General features: G+C 35.5%; 2 protein-coding genes across 2 annotated transcripts; both read right to left on the reverse strand.

The window, feature by feature from the left end:
• Positions 1-6,363: 6,363 nt before the first annotated feature.
• Positions 6,364-14,565, reverse strand: LOC110705963 (beta-(1,2)-xylosyltransferase-like). The gene is made up of 3 exons (XM_021883887.1): positions 13,479-14,565; positions 9,011-9,160; positions 6,364-7,565 (listed from the first exon to the last, which is right to left on the reverse strand). The coding sequence occupies exons 1-3, from the start codon at positions 14,187-14,189 to the stop codon at positions 6,843-6,845; spliced, it is 1,584 nt and encodes a 527-aa protein (XP_021739579.1). The 5' UTR covers positions 14,190-14,565; the 3' UTR covers positions 6,364-6,842.
• A 2,673-nt stretch (positions 14,566-17,238) lies between these two features.
• On the reverse strand, positions 17,239-21,233 carry LOC110705964 (pirin-like protein). Its single transcript, XM_021883888.1, has 6 exons — positions 20,998-21,233; positions 20,683-20,732; positions 20,537-20,575; positions 20,359-20,387; positions 18,474-18,640; positions 17,239-18,329 (listed from the first exon to the last, which is right to left on the reverse strand). Exons 1-6 carry the CDS (start codon positions 21,114-21,116, stop codon positions 17,834-17,836), a joined length of 900 nt encoding a protein of 299 aa, XP_021739580.1. The 5' UTR covers positions 21,117-21,233; the 3' UTR covers positions 17,239-17,833.
• Between the last annotated feature and the right edge of the window lie 222 nt (positions 21,234-21,455).

Below are 21,455 nucleotides of genomic sequence, written 5' to 3' on the forward strand. Positions count from 1 at the left end.
TTCCATCATCTCCCGGACCAGCTCTTTCTTCTCTTGCTCGGCCTTTTCCGAGAGCTCTTGGGTAAGACTCTTCTCCTGGGTCACCAGGCGTTCCTTTACGCTGGCCAAGGATTTCTCCATGGCTTCGTAAGAGTACATTTTCAGGCGAAGAGGTTTCAGCTCGGCCTTGAGATTTGTGATGGTCGCCTCCAGCTCGTCATTTTTCTTCTGGGCCGCCTCTAACTGAGCCCGAACAGCGGCGATAGCCTGCGCCTGATAATAAAGAATATCAATGGTCAGTACTTCATTTTGGGCAATTTGAAACATTGCCTTATCACAGTCAGAGGCGGCCATAGCTTTTGCAGCCTTTACCTCTTTGTTCTTCCGATCAAGCGGCTTGCGAAGGCCGTTCACTCGGAGCAGGGCCTAAGTACAAAGAAACAGGCGTCAGTTTCCAAACAAAAAAGAAAACAGGCGTCCAGAAATTCAAATACTCAAAAATATGCTAAGTATACCTCAGCAAGGACTCCTGCAATCCCGTCAAGGTCAAGGGTGCCGACACCCCTGACCGCCTCCCTTTCAGCTGGAGGAACTGCCCTGATCATAGACTTGGCCATCTCTACCAAGTCAGGCTCCTGGGGGCCGTCTGCATCAAGCATAAACAAACGGATTAGACTTAGTAACAAAGGGAGCAAGTCTAAAATTTACAAGGACAACTTCATACCTCTAGGCGGCCCAGTTGGAGTTTTAGAGGAAGTGGCCGGCTGTTTCTCAGCCGCCACCTGTTTCCTGGCAGAACCAGGAGAGCTCCCAACAGTCGTCTTCCGGGCCTTGGGGTCCGGCTGTTGAGAAGATGAAGCTCTTGGAGCACCCGTCTAAAAAAGAAGAAAAAAGTCAGTATATGCATAAACACTCCAAAAAGAGGGTGAAAGGTTCGGAGCTCACCAAGGGTGCTCCCTTCTTGGGGGAGTCGGTTGAAGCTTGTTGCATAATAGAGGCCTGAAACATGGCCGCCGCAGTCTTGGAGGCGGTGATTTTGCTCATGGCGTCAGCTGCAAAAACAAACAGCAAAGTTAATAAAAGATAAACAACAAATGTATGGAACAACAGAGTATTCGACAGGCCGACTACCTCTTGAGCACCGACTGCTGAGGCCGCAGGCGGCCAAAAAGTACTCGTCATAGAGCCACTTGAAGCTCGGGACGCAGTGCAGGGGTACTTGCTCTCGTACCCCTGAAGTAGAGTCGACCCTCGACTCTACTTTAAAGAGTCCTTTATCAAGGATCTCTTTCTTAGCCTTGGGGGGAACAGGCGGCATGCTACGGCCGCCTGCAAGAAGGGGCGGATTCCTGTTCCACCTATTGAAGCGCTTGTTCTGCTCAATGTCAGAACTCTCAATGATGAGGAAGGTGCTCCGCCAGTCCTTCCACTTGTTTGCTTTACCTCTTGTCATGAGGTAGCCCCTGTGGCTTGTCAATTGATACCAGCCGGTACCGCCTGTCTTGGGGGTCCGGCTGAGATAGTTCATATGGGCGAAAGCCTCGAAGCTCGGCTCCACCCCGTGCAGTTCGCACCCGGCCACATAGCCGAGTACGTTGACCCAGGAGTTTGGGGCTAACTGCCATAACCCCAACTCATACCCATCCAAAATCCGCTGAACAGCCGGATGTAATGGGAAGCGAAGCCCTGCCTTGATGGACGCCTCGTAGCAGCCAAAGCAGGAGCTTTCATAACTGGAACCAGCCGGCCAGACGACTGTGTCTTCTGGATCCGGCACAAACACTAGAAAGTCGGGGCCCATGGTGTGGTTTGCAATAAAGCTCTACACTCTCTCTTGCATGGCTGTGATTCGGCCCCGAGGTACCGTGCAGTAGTAGGGGGTATTTAGCTCTCGGTAAGAGGCGGATGGTTCCGCCCAATTGTCCCCCTTCTCAACTGCGTGAGAAAGTCTCGCCTCTTGCAGGCGGCTGTTTTTCTCTTCTGTACCCAAAGAAGCATGGCCAGAAGAGCTTGACTCGGAATCGTCCTCCGACAAGTCTGAAGAGGACGACTCCTCCCCTCTCCCGGAGGGGCCCGCCTCCTCTCTTTGAAAAGGAGCAGATTTGTTAACTGTTAAATGGGAAGGGGTCACTATGACTCCCCCCACAGAATTGCCGGCATCCAGGCCGCCTTGTTTCACTTCCACATCTGGCGCCTTGTCAGATGTTTCACTAAGCGGCACCCTGTGGGAGGAGCCGTCTGAATTTGAGATCCTAGCTGTCTTTTTCGTTCTGGCCATCCTGCTCTGCATAGACACAGATACAGTCGGACTTTGTATAAAGGGCAAAGATGGGTCCGGAAAAGGGCAGGCGACACTCCTAGTCCTAGATTCAGCCGTCCCTGGTGACCGGCTGATCACTAACCTAGGTCGTGTCGTGTGCTTCCGTGGTGCCATTTCAGAAAATAAAAAGAAAATTAAGAGTAAGAGAACTGAGTTACCTGAACGAGTGACGGTTGATGAAGTTCTGGAAATCCGGTGCAGTCGGCTTGTCAGAACAGGTGGTAGGAAGAAAAGGTCCAAAATGTCAGAGCAAGTTCAGGGGTCCGAATGTTCTCAAAAAGTTCTCAAAGTGTGAAAATGACTCAAGACAACTCTCCCTTATATAGGCGAAGTGAGAAGGCGAAGGGTCACTTTCAGAATTCAAAATTTGGGCGGGAAAATCTCTCGTCCTTTCACCGACTGACACCTGTAGCAGGCCGTCGCCTGTTACAGTGCGACACCTGTCACAGGTAACACGTGACCAATCACGTGCCACCTGTGAGGGGCAAATGATTAAGGGATTTTGCTCCCACCAATCGGAATGCGCCACGTGGACCAATCAGGTCCTGCCAAGTGTCCCCCAGTTGGAACAGCCAGGGCTTCCCACGTGGCACGCGCTTATTCGTCCACCTTGGACCTGTTATGTCAAGACATGTGGCATACTCCATGCCTAATGGAGAAACCGGCCACCCAGGCCCAACTTCCGAGGGAAGCCCAATCGGCCCTAGGTTTACCTAAACCTAGGATGGGCACGTTTCCCAAGGTTATAAATACCTCCCTTAATCCTCATTAAGGGGGATGACACAAAAAGAACACAGAAACATTACGGAAAAAACACATTAATTACACACAGTAATAACCGGCTGATCTCGCTAACAAAGCAGATTACCTACGTTAATCACTCTCCCCTAGAGAGACCAAATCACTTTAATTTCCGCATTAATTACTCCTTAATCAGGTACTAACTTGACCGTTGGAGGCGGAGCTCACAAGAGTCTCCGTTATTTTGCAGGTACAGACGTCCGGTTCCAGTCTCGGAATTGTAACTCTCCCGCAGGACATCAGAAAACCCCGAAACATACTCCATACTAATTTTGGATATTCTTAATACAGTACAACAATATTTATTAGATATAGATACTGTGTCTTTAACTTTCACTCTAAACGTATAAGCTCAATAGATAATGCAATATTAAATATATTTTGTCTAACCATCATTTTAATATATTTTCAATAACATAGTAATATTATGATGTAGAATAAAAAAATAACCATTAAAAAAAAGGATTTGGATTAATTACTTATCACCACCGTGCAACGCACGGAAACTAATCTAGAAAATAAATAAATAAAAATACAAAGATGACATCATCCTTGCATTTAGGCCGGAAAAAAAATTTAATATGTGAGTGACATGTGGACAATGATGACGACAGGTTCTAGTAATAGTTTATAGATAATGTTCAATGAAGTGTAAACATCATATAAATTTCAGAGCTAATTTAGCTCAAATCAGATCTAATAAATTAAGTCAAGGTGAAAAAAAACCATATCCTTATAAATAACCCCATTAATTGCAAACTGATTTTGAAATAAAATTTAACTAGATTTACATCACGTACTAGTAAGTGGTTATACTCTCCTTCGACACAAGCAAACCATGGAAGAACTGATAAATCATCTACTCGTAATTCTTGACAAATATGTTTTTGATCAAATCTACTGTTGGGATTATTCATATGAAGAAACAACTACTTCTAAATTCTAATGGTGCTAATTAATAAAAAGTTGGCATTAGAGCAGACAAATGTCATGTGTTTGGAAGTTGGAAATTTTAATTTGAAACAGTATTACAAATTGTTATTTTTATAAAATGCGTATATGTTGGGTGAACAATGACATAAAGGACTTTATCAATGAAAAAGACCGGAGCTTTGTTTTTCTATAGCCCATAAATCTCATAAAAGTACCATGATTTTGCCACTATACCTTTTTTTTTTTTTTTTGTTTAATCAAAAATCATTTTTCCTAAAAATACCAAGTCATATTTTATTTTTTATCAAAAAAAAAACAAAGTTGCTAACAAGATTAAACTATAGAGAAATGAGGAAATGGATGGATGGTTAGTCCCTCCATCTCCCCCTCCCCCTCCCCCAAGTGATGGGGTTTGATTCCTCACAGCTTCCCATTCCTGTGATAGGAGGGGGAACCCTTCTCGTAGTTTACCGTTTAAAAAAAAAGATTTAACAATATTTTAAAAAATTAAATTTACAATAATGTCATAAATATTAACTTAATAATAATACAATGATTATCAACAATATAATAATAATAATAATAATAATAATAATAATAAAAGAGTGCTCGTTTCCAAAAATAATAAATAAATAAATAAATAAAAGAGTGCTACGGGTGTACTATAAATTAGCCAATAACGATGACATGATTAAAGTGTTTTTTTAGCTCCTTAAGAAGACATCCTATCAAACCAAACCTCTCATAGGTTAACCTGATCCAAGAGAATTCTAACCTAGTTGCCTCTAATGGAGATTGATTCACAACAATTTTTTTTTTTTTTTAGGAAAGAGTTCAAGTTATCCCACTACCTCAGTTGTAAGATACAATCTTTACCACTAGATTAAATACTACTTGGTGATTAAAACTTTTGGTTAGGAAATTGTAGGAGTTAATAAATGCCAATTTTACAAACAAGTCACAAATGCATATGTACTTAGGGCAGGTTTGATAGTTCATACAGTTGAGTGGTTTGTATTTGACAATCTAGTAGATAAGAGTGTAAGACCAAAGATAATTGTAACATACTCCCTCTGTCCATTTAAAATTAAAATATGTTAAACTCGATTTAGGGTCCCTTTTGCTTTCTTGAAGTTGGAAGTCTAGCATATCTAAACAACTAACCACTTCTCCAAAAACTCATAAAGTACATCAACCAATGTCATATGACTCATACTTGTATCTAGTAGATAAGATGGTCCAACAAGTAAGTTAGCTATGTAGTTTCAATTATATCATATGGGGTTAATATAGGCTAGTTGCTGTTAGGTTGGAAACTTGGAACAATTACAGAGCTAATGACAACAAAATTTTGCTTTTAAAGTCCAAGAATATCATGTGAGACTCAGTTTTCCAGTAACATCACCCCTACATACATACATCTATCCTTAGATTGTTTCCAGGTACACCTATAGCGAGGTATACCGTTCATCAAGTAATTCACAAAAATCAGAAAATTGGAAGTTCTACTTTTCACAAAATGAAACCGTCAACACCTCTAATTAAGCACGTATGATTTTAAGCATTTGTTAAAAAAAATGCAGTACATTTGACAAAAAAATTACCAAATTAAAGGTAAAGAAGTTTCTGATTCTTAAAAAGAACAGTAATTTCATCAAGAAAATTGATGAGCAACAAACTGTTGGTACTTTACATGCTGTCAGTAGACATTCAGATCTATGTCCACTATATGCTTCAGTCCAAATCAAGCCTACTCTATGCCCTACCAAGAAAAAAGGAAAGATAAAATTATGAACTCTATTCAGTATTCAGATATAGATATTTAGCAACCCCACTGAGATTTCATTTTCATCTTCTTAAAATGAAACAACTCCTGCTGAAGCCCACCTTATCTATATTTGCATGGAGCAGCTTGCAGAATACCTGTGAGAAAAATCATCACCTCACAAAGTGTTTCGGTGTGGCCACCATCGGACGAATTCGCTCCAAACTTCTTCACAAGTTAAAATTAACCAGGAAGACTCTAGAATGCATGGTAATGTTTGCATTGTAGGTCGCTGTATTCACTGTCTGCCACACACTGAAACTTTAGAACCCATGTAAAAAGGACTTCAGATGTGCTTTTCACATTGCTAAAGATATTCGCTGTACGGTCTAGATTCGACAGGTTATATAAGGTACAAGACATGAGAATACGTTTGTTCCCCAATCAAAAGCTCATATCATGCTCGGCCTCTTGTTATTCCTAGCATCTTAGGTGCTTAATGCAAGCAGAAGAAAAGTTCCAAGTAACAAAAGTCAAGTATCAAAGACGAGGAGAAATCACGCACTGAGAAACAAACCTTGAGGTAATTGACATTCATTCAAGTGGATCATCCACCGTATTGATATTATAACTGTACATAGAGTACCATAAATTTAAAGTACACAAATGTTAGGGACAAAGTATACAAAGGCCTACCTGCAACCAGAGGTGAAATTGGTAATATGAATGGAGTACAAACTGGTCAAATTATGTTACTCCTAAAGTCCTAAACTACCTTGCATAGAACTGCCTGAGGAAGAACACACAGAAAAACAACTCAATCCATTAAAAATATTCAAGAAGCCGCATCCTTGACTCGTCAGCCACCAAGAACAAAATTCTTCAAACCTGAATATATTCCTTTAATATCCATCCTAACACCTAGAAATAGCATATGGAAATTCACATCTAACGCCTTAAGAGGAAACTCCAGATCCATCATGGCAGACCATTCATATTTTCTTAGCTATGCAGAAAAGAATTGTGATACCAATATACAGAGCTTCAGCAACCAATGCTTTTCATGATTTTTTTAAGCTCTTTAACAACTTCAGCTGGATTAGCAGAATCTCCAGAGAGATTAATGGCATGGTAATCCAAACCTTTCCACTGAGAGATCAATTGGAAATGGGGGCGCCGAAACTGGCTGCTAATAATTTCAAGAATCACAGTTTGTGGTAATGCTGATACTACATGAGTTAGACCCGCCCCATGAGCTCCAATAATTACTGATGCATCCTCGATAGCTCGGATTTGCTCTCTCATAGACATGTGAGCAAACAACCCATTTATGAGGTTTACATTACATCGAGAATAATTAGAAGCCCATGTTTTCAATGAATCAAACACTTCTTGTTCATTTCTGAGCCTGGATTCAACTTTACCACCATGACGTGGATGTGCCAAATAATCTTCACGTCGAACGAAAAGTACATTATGTTCTGAGGTTGACTTCGGTCTTTTGGGGATTTCCACAGGAAAGTCAAATGCTGCCTTAATCATCTCCCCAAACTCTGATAGTCGTGCAGTTTTGCGACCATCAGGGTGTGCCCACAGGGCTTTTGCAGAAGCCCCGCGGCAATCAATATGCTGACTCAGACCCTTAAACCAGGCTGTTTCGTACCCCAAAGGTACAAAAACAGCATGACGAAAGCACACAGGACCAGTAAAGTTTTTAGCAAATCTGATACTTGAGAAAAGTGCTTCCCACGTTTCTTCCAATTGTGTCTGGAAAAAAAAATAATGACGTGTTAAATCTAAGTATGTTGGCTTTCAAATGTCAAGCATCATTTGGAAGCAATGCAGAAACAAGTCCTCAACTAGAAGACAAATGCAAACAAGAAAACTTAAGTCTCCAGAATTTTTTCCAATCAAGACTATGATGAATGATATGGTTTTCCATTTTTTAAACAAGTACTTTCTAATAAATTTACAGGCCTAACAAATCCAACTCAAGAAATGCTAGAAGAAGGGAGGAGCATCATGTAATCTAATATAATTCTGATAGTAGTATCTTTGAGAAGGAAGATGGACGATTTGTAGAGGTAAATGTGACTGAGAAAGTGCCATAAATAAAGGAGATTAGGCAAAGAGAAAGGCATCCAGAAAATTGAAGAATCACATTAGCTTTGTTTAGCTCTAGGGAGTGAATCAGGCCACTGGAGAGCTTGATGACTATCCTTTAATTTCTGTAGTGCCGATCAAAATCTCTTTTTTCTTCCTTTTATTTCTACTACATTTATGTAAAATTCAAACGTGATCCTGGGTTGGTTTGTCAGGAAGCTATTATAGTAAAGACAGTGTGGGACATGGCACACAACTGTGTGCTGTTGGCCGTGGCTTAGTGTCCAGCATATGACCATGCACATGTATTCTCAGCACATGACTGCGAGTCATGGCACACAATCGTGTACTGCTGTGCCGCAAGATTTTCTATGTTCAATGTTTAGCTTAGTTGTAAATATTTATTCCAATTTGTTTAGGATTCTTTGTATGCATTATTTCCTCATAATTTTTAACTGTTTGATGAAGATAAATATTAGTTTAATAGATTCCTAATGCTTGTTGTATTCTAGATCTAGATTAGGATGAGTCTAGAATATATCCTACTTGGAGTAGGAGCAGACTCTATGCTCTTTATAGAGTGGGCATGGGTCATTATTCCAAAGTAACCCTGAATCTAAATATCTTGTGAGAGATAACAAACATTCTTTCATATCTAAGTAGAGAAAGGGAGTTTTACAATACAATATACAGAAAATTGTGCGGGCTGAGTGATCACTGATAAGAGTAAGAACCATTGATTGATAAGAGATATTTGGTGGTTTCCACTACTTGATTAGTGATGGGTGATCTCCACTTACACTGAATTAGCCCATATTATGTGACTTTTGATCTGTTTCATGATTTGTCTTGTTCGTTATTCTCGAAATTAAATTTAACCATTGATTATGACTTGTGAATCATGACCAAGAACATAAGAAAAAAAAAACACGTCTCATTATTCGCAGCCTATGCTCTTAAAGATACTAGCTTTCCTTTCAGGCTTCTCTAATGACAGGTGCAGTGACAGTGAAAGAACAAGCTCACAGTTTCTATATACATATACCTACAGAGCATGCCAAGAAAAAATGATACAGGTGGGAAAATGAAAAGTAATAAGACTCGCTTACCTTGCTGTGGCCATCAACAAAAACCACATGCGGCCGTGTTGGCAACCCAGTTACTCTAGAGCTAACGTATGCACTATACCAATCAGTATATGTGTGAAAAACATTAGCATACTCAAACCGCGTCAGCAATAATGTTGGCTCCTCAATCCACTGCAAGCACAAGATATTATGTCACATAACCAAAGGGTAAGGAAAGCTGAAAACCAAATTACAATAAATAAAGTAGGAAGAGTTTTAGATCACAGTTTGAACGTTGAAGTGATTAGTTTCACAGCACTCTACTAACTAACAGAATTCAACGTCTCTTCAGACAACATCCCTTTTTTACACTAAAGTGTGGCCTATACCAGTCCCTCCCAAATCCCTCCCATTTCGCCAAGATTGCAATTTTTTTGTATAGAAGAGAAGTTAATAGAAAGGGCCATAAATTAAAATTTCTACAGATGAATAAGAGGGTGAATCAACAATGTCTAACAGTCCTTGTATATAATTTAGCTTTCAGTCAGACACTTACTTACAAGTAAACAAATGGAGCATAATTGTGAGGAAAAAGGTTTTTCTTTCACAAAAGAAAAATAGATTTAGGATGCATTCCCATATATCAATCTCCCAAAAGTTCCAATCTTACTTGGTAGTAGATAAAATAAAGTCAGAAAGATCATAAAGAGCTCATCAACCACAGTGGATCTTTTTGTCTCCCTCCTCTTTCATTCTTTCACTTAGTCCCTATATAGAAGGCTTCTCTTCCCCGCCCCCAAAGTGGCACTTCTCAGTAAGTAATTCTTTAGAATACGCACATTTAACCACTGGTTGAGTTCCCTTTAAGACTATCTACTTCTTATTAAAGATAAACTGAGAAACCCAAGTTCACATTAATGAGACATCAGCACTTCATTTACACAATAACCATACCACATACAACCTTAATTCCAAATCAATTTGCAAAACCTAGTAATCAGGGCACAAAATCTAAGATACTCGGATATTCGGACTCAGACACATGTCTGCGTGTAAGGCTCTATTCTCCACACCTTATTTTCATAGTTTCAGGCAAAATTAAGTCTATGCCTGATTAAGAGTACCATGACCAATTCAAACTAAGCTCTAACACATGTATGACTGTTAGGATTTATTCACCCCACCTTTTTTTCAATAATTTCAAGCAAAATCAAGCCTATGGCTAAAAGGGCTATCATGATCAATTCAAAACTAAGCTCGGATACATGAGTTTAAATTATAATAAATACTTCGTATGTTGATAACTTGATGTAGGGTTGGTCCATGGAAATTTTGATTGATGAGACCATGCATATGCCAGCATTTTAAGGGAAGGGGAAAAAATCTAAGGTGGAAAAGGCACATACATGGCTTTAGAAAGATCCATAACTCCTCAATTGGTCCCACTAATAATGTGATGATAAGGTAGTCAAACATTCATGCCTTTGGAATTCCCCTCAATTCATTGCAAATGTATTTATACTTTGCATATGATTAAAATTAAAACTCACTCTCATTTTTTTTTTTCCTTTTTACAATTGAATTTGAAAACGGTTCAAAAATATAATTGGTCAATTATTTTTTTTCTAAGGTGATCTAATTCTTGATAGTTCTTCTTTGAAATGAATTTTTTTTTTCCCAAGTATAAGGACTAATATAGAAAGAAAATCTATATCTTGATTAACCTTCCTTTAAAAGGACCTTTTTTTTTTCCAGTCTCAAATTGTGAATTATATATAAGGAAAAATGTAGTTATGTAATGTCTTGCTAGATTTGTATCAGTATATACTTTCATAATACCTTTTTTTTTAGATTTAATTTTTTACTCTTAGATATTTAAAGTTTTTGTAAGGTTGGAAATATAATGTGCATTATTTGAATGTGTAAATCTCCTATATTGTCATATACGAAGTATATAGAGAATGGATGAAGTATGATATATTAGCTAGAATGAGTTATTGCAATGTTATCTCTTTGATTGCTTGATTTTAATTTATAGAACTCTTACTTTGTAGGGAAATGTGTATTCCCACACCAAATTTTGATTTTGGCACTCTTGACGTAGAAGCACAAACTTCAATGCTACACGCATAAAGGGTATACTTGAGAATGACGGATAACTCAAATGGTTAAAGCTTCATTCCCGATTTTAGGGGATTCTGGGATCGATTCTTATCACCTGCCCTTATGATTCTCTTACCACAAAAAAAAAGTATACTTAATTATATTTTTGGTACGACAAAAATACATCGATCTCAATAACGTTAAAAAGGACATCAAAATTAAGAGTAATTATTTCCTAACTGTTTATTAACCTAAGAATTTAGTTTCTTTTTCTATAAAAGACACTCCTCATTAATGCATGAAAATGTATGTGTTAGTGATAGCTAGTATGATGATAGGGGAGACTAATGTTTAGAAAGGATAAATACAAGAGTTATTATAGGACTAGCAACCATAGGTATTAAAATTTGGAAGTCATAATTTACAAAAGAAATTGGGTGATTATATATATTTAAACTCTTAGGATAGTAAATAATAATTAGATACATATATATATATATATATATATATATATATATATATATATATATATATGTATTTCTTTCTATTTACATAAGATGAGTGAATAAAGGTTAATAAGTTTACATAAGATGAGATCAAGAAATTTTTTTTTTTTTTCTGAAAGAAAGTTAGTGCTCTTATTAATCATGGTTTAAAGACAAAACGTCCATGAGTAAATACGGGGTAATTTCACTAGGACAAAATTTTCCCAAACTTGCTCAACCCCAAACAGTAGAATTTATTTAATAATTTCGATAAGAGTGAATAAAGGTTAATAAGTTTACATAAGATGAGTTCAAGAATATAAGTTAAGATTTATAAGCTCAAGGAATAAAAAGGTAGCTATGTTGCATCACAACGACTAATATAGTGTGAACGAAAAAAATTGGGTGAGTCCAATAATAATCTATCTCTCCGTGTTTTAATAAGTGTTACAGTTTGGCTTTTTTCACTATTCATATAATGGTTTTGACTTAAATAATTTACTAATTTATAAAAAGCAAATGTTATTGTATAATACATCATTAGGTTCGTTATAATGTATACTTTTATAATATCAATTTTCCAATAATTTTACTTATATATGATTAGATAAATTAATGGTCAAAGTTGTGTCTCGGCATGCGTGTTTGGTCAAACTGTAACATTTATTAAAACACGGAGGGAGTAATATCAGACAATAATATTCTAATATATGACATTAATATTCTAATATCTGACATTGAAGTGATTAGTTTCACAGTTTGAACATTGAAGTGATTAGTTTCACAGCACTCTACTAACTAATAGAATTCATCACGTCTCTTCACACAACATCCCTTTTTTACACTAACATGTGGCCTATACCAGTCCCTCCCATTTCGCCAAGATTGCAATTTTATGTATAAAAGAGAGGTTAATAGAAAGGGCCATAATTAATAAGTTCTACAGATGAATAAGAGGGTGAATCAACAATTTCTAACTGTCCTTGTATATAATTTAGCTTTCAGTCAGATACTTACTTACAAGTAAACAAATAAAGCATAATTGTGAGGAAAATTCACAAAAGGAAAATAGATTTAGGATGTATTCCCATTCCTCAATCGTTCAAAAGTTTCAATCTTACTTGGTAGTAGATAAAATAAAGTCAGAAAGATCATAAAGAGCTCATCAACCACAGTGGATCTTTTTGTCTCCCTTTCTTTCATTCTTTCACTTAGTCCTAATGTAGAAGGCTTCTTTTTCCCGCCCCCAAAGTAGCACTTCTCAGTAAGTAATTCTTTAGAATACACACATTTAATCACTGGTTGAGTTCCCTTTAAAACTATCTACTTCGTATTAAAGATAAACTGAGAAACCCAAGTTCACATTAATGAGACATCAGCGCTTCATTTACACAATAACCATACCACCTTAATTCCAAATCAATTTGCAAGACCTAGTAATCAGGGCACAAAATCCTAAGATAATTTCACCCCCACCTTTTTTTCAATAATTTCAAGCAAAATCAAGCCTATGGCTAAAAGGGCTATCATGATCAATTCAAAACTAAGCTCGGATAAGTGCCAATTAGTTCAGATAAGCAAAATTCAAGTGAAAAGACACTCTAAATTGGAAACTTTTCCATGGATTTGATATAAATCGAATTGTAAACCCGTTTATACCCATATCGGAGTATCGACAATCTGACAAGGCACTCAAGAGCATAACTTCTATTCGCACTCGAATTACATTACATTAGTGTTGAACATGTAGCATAATTTCATTCAATATCAACTATTATTGATCTAATCAACCATAACTATAGTATATTGAATTCTACAACATCAATATCACATCAACAATAATAATAATAATATAATCAAACTAGCATAATTATATATCTCTAAAAATAGAAAAAAAGTACAGTATATTTAGAAACCCTAACCTGAGAACACAGAAAATCATCTTCATTCTCAACCAACTCCATAGTCTGAAACAACTCTCTCATAGTATGCTTCATAATCTCACCTTCATCAACAAACTCATCAAGAAACTCCTTCGAAACCGCCTTACCCCGTTTCTTCCCCTTCCCAACCCCGTTTCGCCGCAATCGAAACGCGCCATCTTCAAACACAGGAAGCTCCTCTTCATCCGACCTTCCAATCACCTCCTCAATCACTTCCCCACCAACCGACATCCGGATCTTACCCGGATCCATCCTAACCCGCCCACCTTCACAAACGGAGCTCCGAAGAGTCCCACTAAAATGGCACCGAAACCACGACGAATTCGACGACCCAATTCGAGGAAGAACAGTAGAAGTCCGCGAAAACCCATTCCCAAAATACCCTTCACAGGAAGAGGGAGAAGAAGAAGGAGGGGACCAGGGGAGGTAAGAGGGGAGAATTGGCCATGGTTTAGCGACGGCTGAGGAGAGAGAAAGTAGTGGGGGTTGGTCAGAGAGAGGGAGGCGAAGATGGCGGGATCTGTGGTGGTGGAAGTCGAAGGAGGAGAGAGAAGGGTAGTGATGGAAGTAGTAAGTGAAGAAGATGAAGTTGAAGAAGAAGAGAAGGAGGATTGCAATGGAGGTTTCTTTGGTGAGGAGTTTGTGAGTGAAGTAGTTGTGAGGTGAGTGGGGTTTTGGTGAGCCCGCCATTGAAGGGGAGGAGAGAGAAAATGGTGAAAGAGATGATTTGGTGGTGTTGAAGAGAGGGTAGTTGCTAGATTTGCGCCATTGACGTGTGTTTGGAGAATTTGGAGTTTGGTGTCAGTTTTTTATTTTTTGTGTAATGGAATTGGGAGTTTTTTAATTGAGAGTTATCATTTATGAGTGTGGATTTAGAAACGTTTTGTTTACTTCCAAAGTCGGATTTGGAATTGGAGAATTGGAATTAAAATTGGAATTTAGATTTACATTAGATTTAATGCACTTTATGCAATTACGAGTGGTTTTTACTTATCTATATTTATCTATCTGAATTCGCCTATCTTGATTTATTACTCCCTCCGTCTCTTTATTAAGAGCGATTTCAATAGATAATGTTAGAAGAAAATAAAATTCCATAAATACGCTACATTTTAATAAAATTCCCGGTATACCGTCCACGTCATCTTTTGTATACTTGATTTTTTTTTTGAAAAAAATAAAAAGCTTGAAACCGCTAACTGAATTAGCGGTTCATTAAACTAAACCGCTAATTCAATTAGCGTTTATTTTTTCACCCATTTACTCAAGCAGGCCAATCAATATTACATTACATAAAACCGCTAACATTATATGAAACCGCTAATTCAATTAGCGGTTTTGTTTTAAATTTGTCAAAAAAAATTTAATAATTACACTTGCTAACGTGGACGGTACATCGGGAATTTTATTAAAATGTAGCGTATTTATGGAATTTTGTTCTCTTCTCACTTTATCCATGGAAATCGCTCGTTTATTAAGAACCTATTTAGGTTTTTTTTTTACGGAAATTAAGAAAGTTGGTGTAAGTACATAAGTGCATGTGGGGTTAGAGAGAGATAGAGAAGGAAAAAAAAATGGTTGGGAATAATTGAATAGAGGGAGAGAAAAAGTGTTGGAAATTGATGTAAAAAGTCATTATTAGTACAAAAAAATAATGACAACTCATCAAAAAGTGGAGAATATTCTCAAATAATATAACCTTAAAATAGAAATATGTCCTTAATTCTGATTTGCCAAAATAGGAATACAGGTCTTTAATAAAAGGACGGAGGGAGTATGATTGTAATGAGCTTGGGTTAGCTGGGTGGTCAATATTAGTTATGTTTGGCAACACATTTCAGACACCTTATATGAGTGTGGATTTAGAACCTTTTTATTTACTTTCAAAGTTGGATTTGAAAATTGAAATTTGGATTGAATTTAGACTTAAAGTGCATTCTATTCAGTTATGAGTGGTTTTCACTAAATAGTATTTATCTACTTGACTCCGTTTATCTTGATTATTACAATTGCAATGAGTTTGAGTTGGTTGGGTTAGATGGAGTTATGTTTGGCAACACATTTCAGAGTGGAAAATTTAAGGTTTTTTTAAATGATTAGAATTGTTTGGAAGAACCTTAAATTATAATTTTAAGGTGATGAAAATGACTTACTTGGTAATATTATTTGCATTTGAGTACTATACCTCAAAATAAGGTGTTGAAATTTTTGTTACTATCCATCCAAATCATTTTTTTTTTTTTTTAATTAAAACTTATTGTATACCAACTATTTTATGTGATCACATACCTTATTAATTTCAGCACCTTATCAATTATATCCATTGCCTTATTATTAAGTTCAATTACTTTACCAATTCCAGCTCATTTCTAGGCATCGTTGCCAAACATAGACAACGACTCCTCGTATGAATCTATATTAATGTTCGTTGTGTCTGTATCAAACACGAGGTATGACACTTGTACTTATTGGGTGTTGGGTACTAATACTACATTTGAATTTTTTTTTTATTTTTATTTTTTTATTTCATCTTTTTGACAAACTTTGATTTCGATATATTCATTTTAATAATTCTTTTAATCTTATTTAGATATGTAGAGTAAATGTAAATTTTATCAAGTTTTATTGAAAAATCATAAAATCATCTTTTAAAAAAACATGTATGTTTTATTTTTTATTTATTTTACTAATTTTTTTTTTAATACTTGCATGAGTTGCAACACAGCTTATTGGCATGCTAATTGAGGAAGTAATTAGAAAAGCTAAATGGACGGATAAACCTATAAAAGTTAAACTATAACAACGTAACACTTACTCTATCCATATAATACTTAATTTGTCGTATTCATATCCTACTTTTTGATTTAATATATTATATAGCCGGGTTATGTTATATGAGTTTTCATACATGTTCTTGTAGTCTTGTACAACCTAGCTAGGTTTTTTTAGGTTATTAACCCTTATTAAACATGTTCTTTGCAAACTTGTCTTATCATCTCAATTAATTTTAATAAACTGGAAAAAAAAATGGTCTTACTTTTTATTTGGAAAAAAAAGTTTTGGATGTCATATGTGGATTTTTATAGCCGAAATGACCATTTTTTTTTTTTGTGTTCCACCTAATTCACCCTTTGGGCTAATCCGGATTCGAGGATCAGTTTTGGGTGGTTAGGTTCCAGTCCCCTTTCAATTGTTGTTATAGGGGATCGAACACGCGATCCTTCTTACTAAATGTAGCCCCAATCACCAATACACTAACAACCAATTGGTAGCCGAAATGACCATTATGATTAGATCTAAACAACTTGTAGATATAATTATGATTTTTTGGGGATGGGATGTAAGATGATATATTTAGTTGTCTAGACATGTGGATTGGGTTTATGGGCAATTGGAGAACTTACGGGCTTGATAAGTTATTATTATGTTATTGAGATATTGAAACTTTATTTGTGGACTATTTTTATAGCTAAGTTGTTGAGGTATTCATAGGATGTCAATAATATACTTGAAAAGTATTGAGCTCCTATATAATTTAAAATTGACTACTAAATTATGTATTTAATTTCTTGAAACCAATAATCTTGTTGACCATTTCATGAGATCGAACGAGTTAAACTTTGGGTTTCTACTCCATAATTTTGTAAAATATTGTTGCAAAGTGCTTGATTATTATGCAAAAATTAAGAGAGAAAGAAAGACAATATAATCGCCAACTAAAGGAGAAATTTTACGTAGATAGTTCCACTTGTAATGCTTTCTTAATTATTGTATTATTGGCTGCCAATTTTGGGAAAACAATTACAAAGGATACAATTTTAAAGGGAAATACATTAAATTACATAGTAGAAACACTATTACACAATTATAAATTTGATGTTCTAACAAGCTGAATAAACACTAACATTTTTCTATTTTGCGTTTTTTAATGTCAAAACCAGAAAGAATTCAATAATACTTTTCACTGCTCGTAATCGATGTCTACTTATAAAAGAAAAAGAGTAAGAGAGTGTAACGATATCTCTAACTAAATCTCTTATTTTCGATCTAATTTATGTGTCAAATTAAATGGTTTGCTACCATAATAAAGAAGAAAGTGAACCTTAATACCGTATCTTTTTACTTTTCTCATTTTCCTTTTAAGGTTATGTGTCTCGATTTTCTTACCCCATATTCTTTTCAAAAAAAGCTTTTTTCTTTAACTTTTTCTCGTGGATTAGGCCTCACATTTATCTGCTGGTTTTTTTTTCAATCTTCTTTTTTCCCATGCCAGCTCCCGTGCACATTGAGACGAGGTAAGTAAATAGGGATATATAGCAAGTGCATAAATTTTATCAGTCAATCATTGCTTCGGACTTCCAAAACTTCACTCTCTCAAATCCATTAACACAATTATCAAAATCTTCAAGAGTTTGATCAATCTCTTCTTGTGTGTTCATGACAAAAGGCCCCAGTTGGACCAATGGTTCACCCAATGGCTCACCACCCACTAAAATAAACCTAAGAGGTTTAGTGGACTTGTTCCAAGCTACTAGCCCATCACCAGGCCCAAGAAGAAGAAGATGGTGGGCCGTTACAGGTGATGATCTTGAGTTTCCAAAAATGCCCTCACCTTCTAAGACATAAACAAATGCATTCCATGATTTTGGAATTGGTTGTTGAAGATTTGCTCCTTGCTTTAAAGTAAAATCTAAGTATAAAGTTGGTGTTCTTGTATAAACTGGTGACTTTTTACCAAGGGCTTCTCCTGCTATTACTCGAACTTTGACCCCATTTTTCTCGGCTTCTACTACATCCTTACTTTGTACTTCTTGATATCTCGGCTCAACCCTAAAAAGAATATTGAAAGTACAAATTGTTAACAATTTAATTAAAAATTATCTAAATAATGTGACAGTTAGTTTGATCAAAATCATAGTGGTAATTAATTACAAACCAAACATTAAATATAACAATTAAAAGAAAGTTTCTTACATTTTGTGTTTAGAAGATAGGTTGATCCAAAGTTGCAAACCCTTTTGAACACCTTGTGTTGCGGGCATTTCCGAGTGAACTATCCCTCTTCCAGCGGTCATCCATTGCAAGTCACCAGCATTTATAGTTCCTTTATGTCCAGCAAAATCTTCATGTGTAATAGCTCCCTATACACACATACAACAAATACATACAATCGATAAGAAAAGAGAAACATTAACCGGTATGTGGTTGAGCGAGATTAACTGTCACAATTTGCAGATTAAGTGCGAGAAAAGATATCCATTTATACCAATTGGTGTTAAATTAACTCCATCAAGACTGTAAGTGGTCAAACTCTCTTCTGGTGTTAACTTAATTAAGTCAACCCATTGGACATTAATCGTTTTCTAAAGTTAGCTTGATCACCACTAGCTTATGTGACATTATTGTATGTTTTATTCACATGAAATGATTAATTTTGTGTACATACTATTGAAAATCTAAATGGTTTGGAATAAAAATTCACACTTTTTTTTATGAGTTAAAGCATGGACCATGATAGCACTAGGCAATAATGTTGGTGCGCAATGTGCATATCATATTAGCTCCCAAATTTAAAGCATATGATGGCATGTTTTCTCAACAACAACAGCAAAATCTAGCTGTATTCAAATTAAATTAATATATCCTCAAATTCTTACAATATAGTGGTTGAAACAACTTCGTATATTCGAAAGATTTTTGTATCTCAAATGAAGACACGTAATATTTTTCAATTGAAAAGAAACCCAGGAAAGTGCAGTCTTTGGTCTTATTCTAATGATAGTATTAGTCACTTATGATTGTTTCATGTGAAGTAGCATAGTATGAAAACATGTTTTTCAAGTACTAATGACATATATGTACGTACTTAGCACCGGTCAACCCGCGCTTTCTTAACATATCCCTGATTTGTTAAGAATATTGATTGAACCTATGCTACGTTTTTATCCATTTAACACTTAAACAACTTTTGCCTATGAGTCCGTACATACTCATTTATGGTAAATAATTTGAAACATAACTTTAGTATACATAAATAGCATAATTATTAATGTTACATCTCATATTTCATGTAAAAACTTATGTAAAATCGTTCTCACCCCAATATATATATGTTATATATCGATGAATTAGCTAATCTTAAGTTGATTTGTTATATTGTTGAGGGATATATGATTTCTTACACATCTTATTCATTACAAATTGTTTTTTTTTCATTTATTATTACGTTCTAATCATTTCTAATTGTACTTTATTTCTATATATTAAGTATTAGGTGCTATACATAGCCCTTGGAGCTACATATAAGCATTAAATACACACTAGAAAATCGTATAAATTTAGGAAATCATATAAATATAAACACTAATTACACTTATTTACTCGTGTTTTTGTCATAAATTCTTAATTTTATACAATTTTCAAGAGTGTATTTAATGTTTATATATAACCCTAAAGATTACATATAGCATTACCCTAAGTATTAACACGAAGTATTTGATAAGCCAATAATAGTGGTCAAATTTATAGGCTCACAACTATGATAAATCTTAGTTTACTTCTTAAAACTTACCATTAACTTCAAGTATTAAGCATGTGAGCATGTCATATTGTCATCACAATAGCTATGCAATAGCAATATAAAAATGCAACAACAAGCAAACTTATATTTTGGTAGTTTTGTTGGTCAAAATGCATTATCATTGCTTAAAATTCAAGTTGAAGTCATTAATTTAATATATAGTTTGTTACAAATCTTGTTTAAGATGGGAAAATTCACTTAAAGAAGAAAGAAGGAAGTTTCACCTAATTTGAATACATACTACTTGTACTATGAAACAAGATTGATTATAAAATTTACCTGTAGCATGTAGGTTACTGTCTCAAATCCTGTAATTAAAAACAGAACATAGAATTTACTGTTAGCTTTATTAATAAATATGACATATAAATCTTATTCAATAATTTTTTTACTCAAAAAATAATCTGAAAATTACTTGATTATTATGAAGCTGAATATAGAATGGTAGAGAACAAACCTCTGTGTGGATGATCAGGAAATCCACCAGGAGCAGAAACTGCAGAAATAACAGTAAAAATATTAACAATGTAAGTAAAATACAACCCTTTATTATAAATTAAGCAAAAAATAAAGGAGATTAGCAAAGAATTTTTAATAACTCACCTGAGAATTCATCCAAAAATAGGAAAGGATCAAAGTACTTGAGCTCAAACCTGAAATAAAAATCATAACACCCATTGGGTCAAACAGTTGATCGAAATATATGCATTGCGAATAAATTAAAGGCTAATGATGCAGACGGAATTTATTGTATTTTTAGTAACCTTGGTCAAAGTCTCAAAGATAGTTAATCTCGAGACCATATGAGGTATAACATATAATTATAAATAAGTTAAACCCATTTGATCCTACACAAACCGTCCTTGAATCATGTCGAAAAACACGAAAACTAATAAACAGAGGATAATATAAGCTTACCGGCCAATGCTTCTTCGTACAACAGCACCAACACCTTCACGTTGAGGCCTAGCTTGAAACCTCCTAACAACAGGACGTGGAACTTCAACAATATTATCGGACACCTCTGTATCAACCATCTTTTCCCGTAAAATATGAGAAACAGACACTTTTTTTGGGAAGAATCGAGGGAGTATTTTTTCTTCTTCTTGAAATGTTATATTTAAAATATCTTAAACTTAGAAAATGAAATAGAAACTACAATTTGAAGGCATGTATTTATAATAAGGGAAGTTCGTTAATCAGATTCAACAGTATAGTAGTTTATTTAATTAATTAATTTAGTCAATAAGAAGGAAACTTGGAATTGGGTCCCATTAACTGGCCTACTAGAGAGCTTCCTTGCCTCCCTGGGTAATCTTTACATATTTTTGGATTACATCAGCATAACGTATATGTGATGTTTATATAACCATGAG

This window comes from Chenopodium quinoa, unplaced genomic scaffold (genome assembly GCF_001683475.1).
Source record: "Chenopodium quinoa cultivar QQ74 unplaced genomic scaffold, ASM168347v1, whole genome shotgun sequence".
Lineage (NCBI taxonomy): Eukaryota > Viridiplantae > Streptophyta > Magnoliopsida > Caryophyllales > Amaranthaceae > Chenopodium > Chenopodium quinoa.

What these genes read in the sequence shown, in the direction of transcription:
- LOC110705963 (XM_021883887.1), bottom strand. Translation starts at nt 14,189, where the DNA reads ATGGCGGGCTCACCAAAACCCCACTCACCTCACAACTACTTCACTCAC. An exon ending in ATGATTTTCTGTGTTCTCAG is followed by an intron (nt 9,161 to 13,478) that starts GTTAGGGTTTCT and finishes TTGTGCTTGCAG; the next exon opens with TGGATTGAGGAGCCAACATT. An exon ending in TTGTTGATGGCCACAGCAAG is followed by an intron (nt 7,566 to 9,010) that starts GTAAGCGAGTCT and finishes TTTTTTTTCCAG; the next exon opens with ACACAATTGGAAGAAACGTG.
- LOC110705964 (XM_021883888.1), bottom strand. Translation starts at nt 21,116, where the DNA reads ATGGTTGATACAGAGGTGTCCGATAATATTGTTGAAGTTCCACGTCCT. An exon ending in ATTTTTGGATGAATTCTCAG is followed by an intron (nt 20,576 to 20,682) that starts GTGAGTTATTAA and finishes TTATTTCTGCAG; the next exon opens with TTTCTGCTCCTGGTGGATTT. An exon ending in TCCTGATCATCCACACAGAG is followed by an intron (nt 20,388 to 20,536) that starts GTTTGTTCTCTA and finishes TTTTAATTACAG; the next exon opens with GATTTGAGACAGTAACCTAC.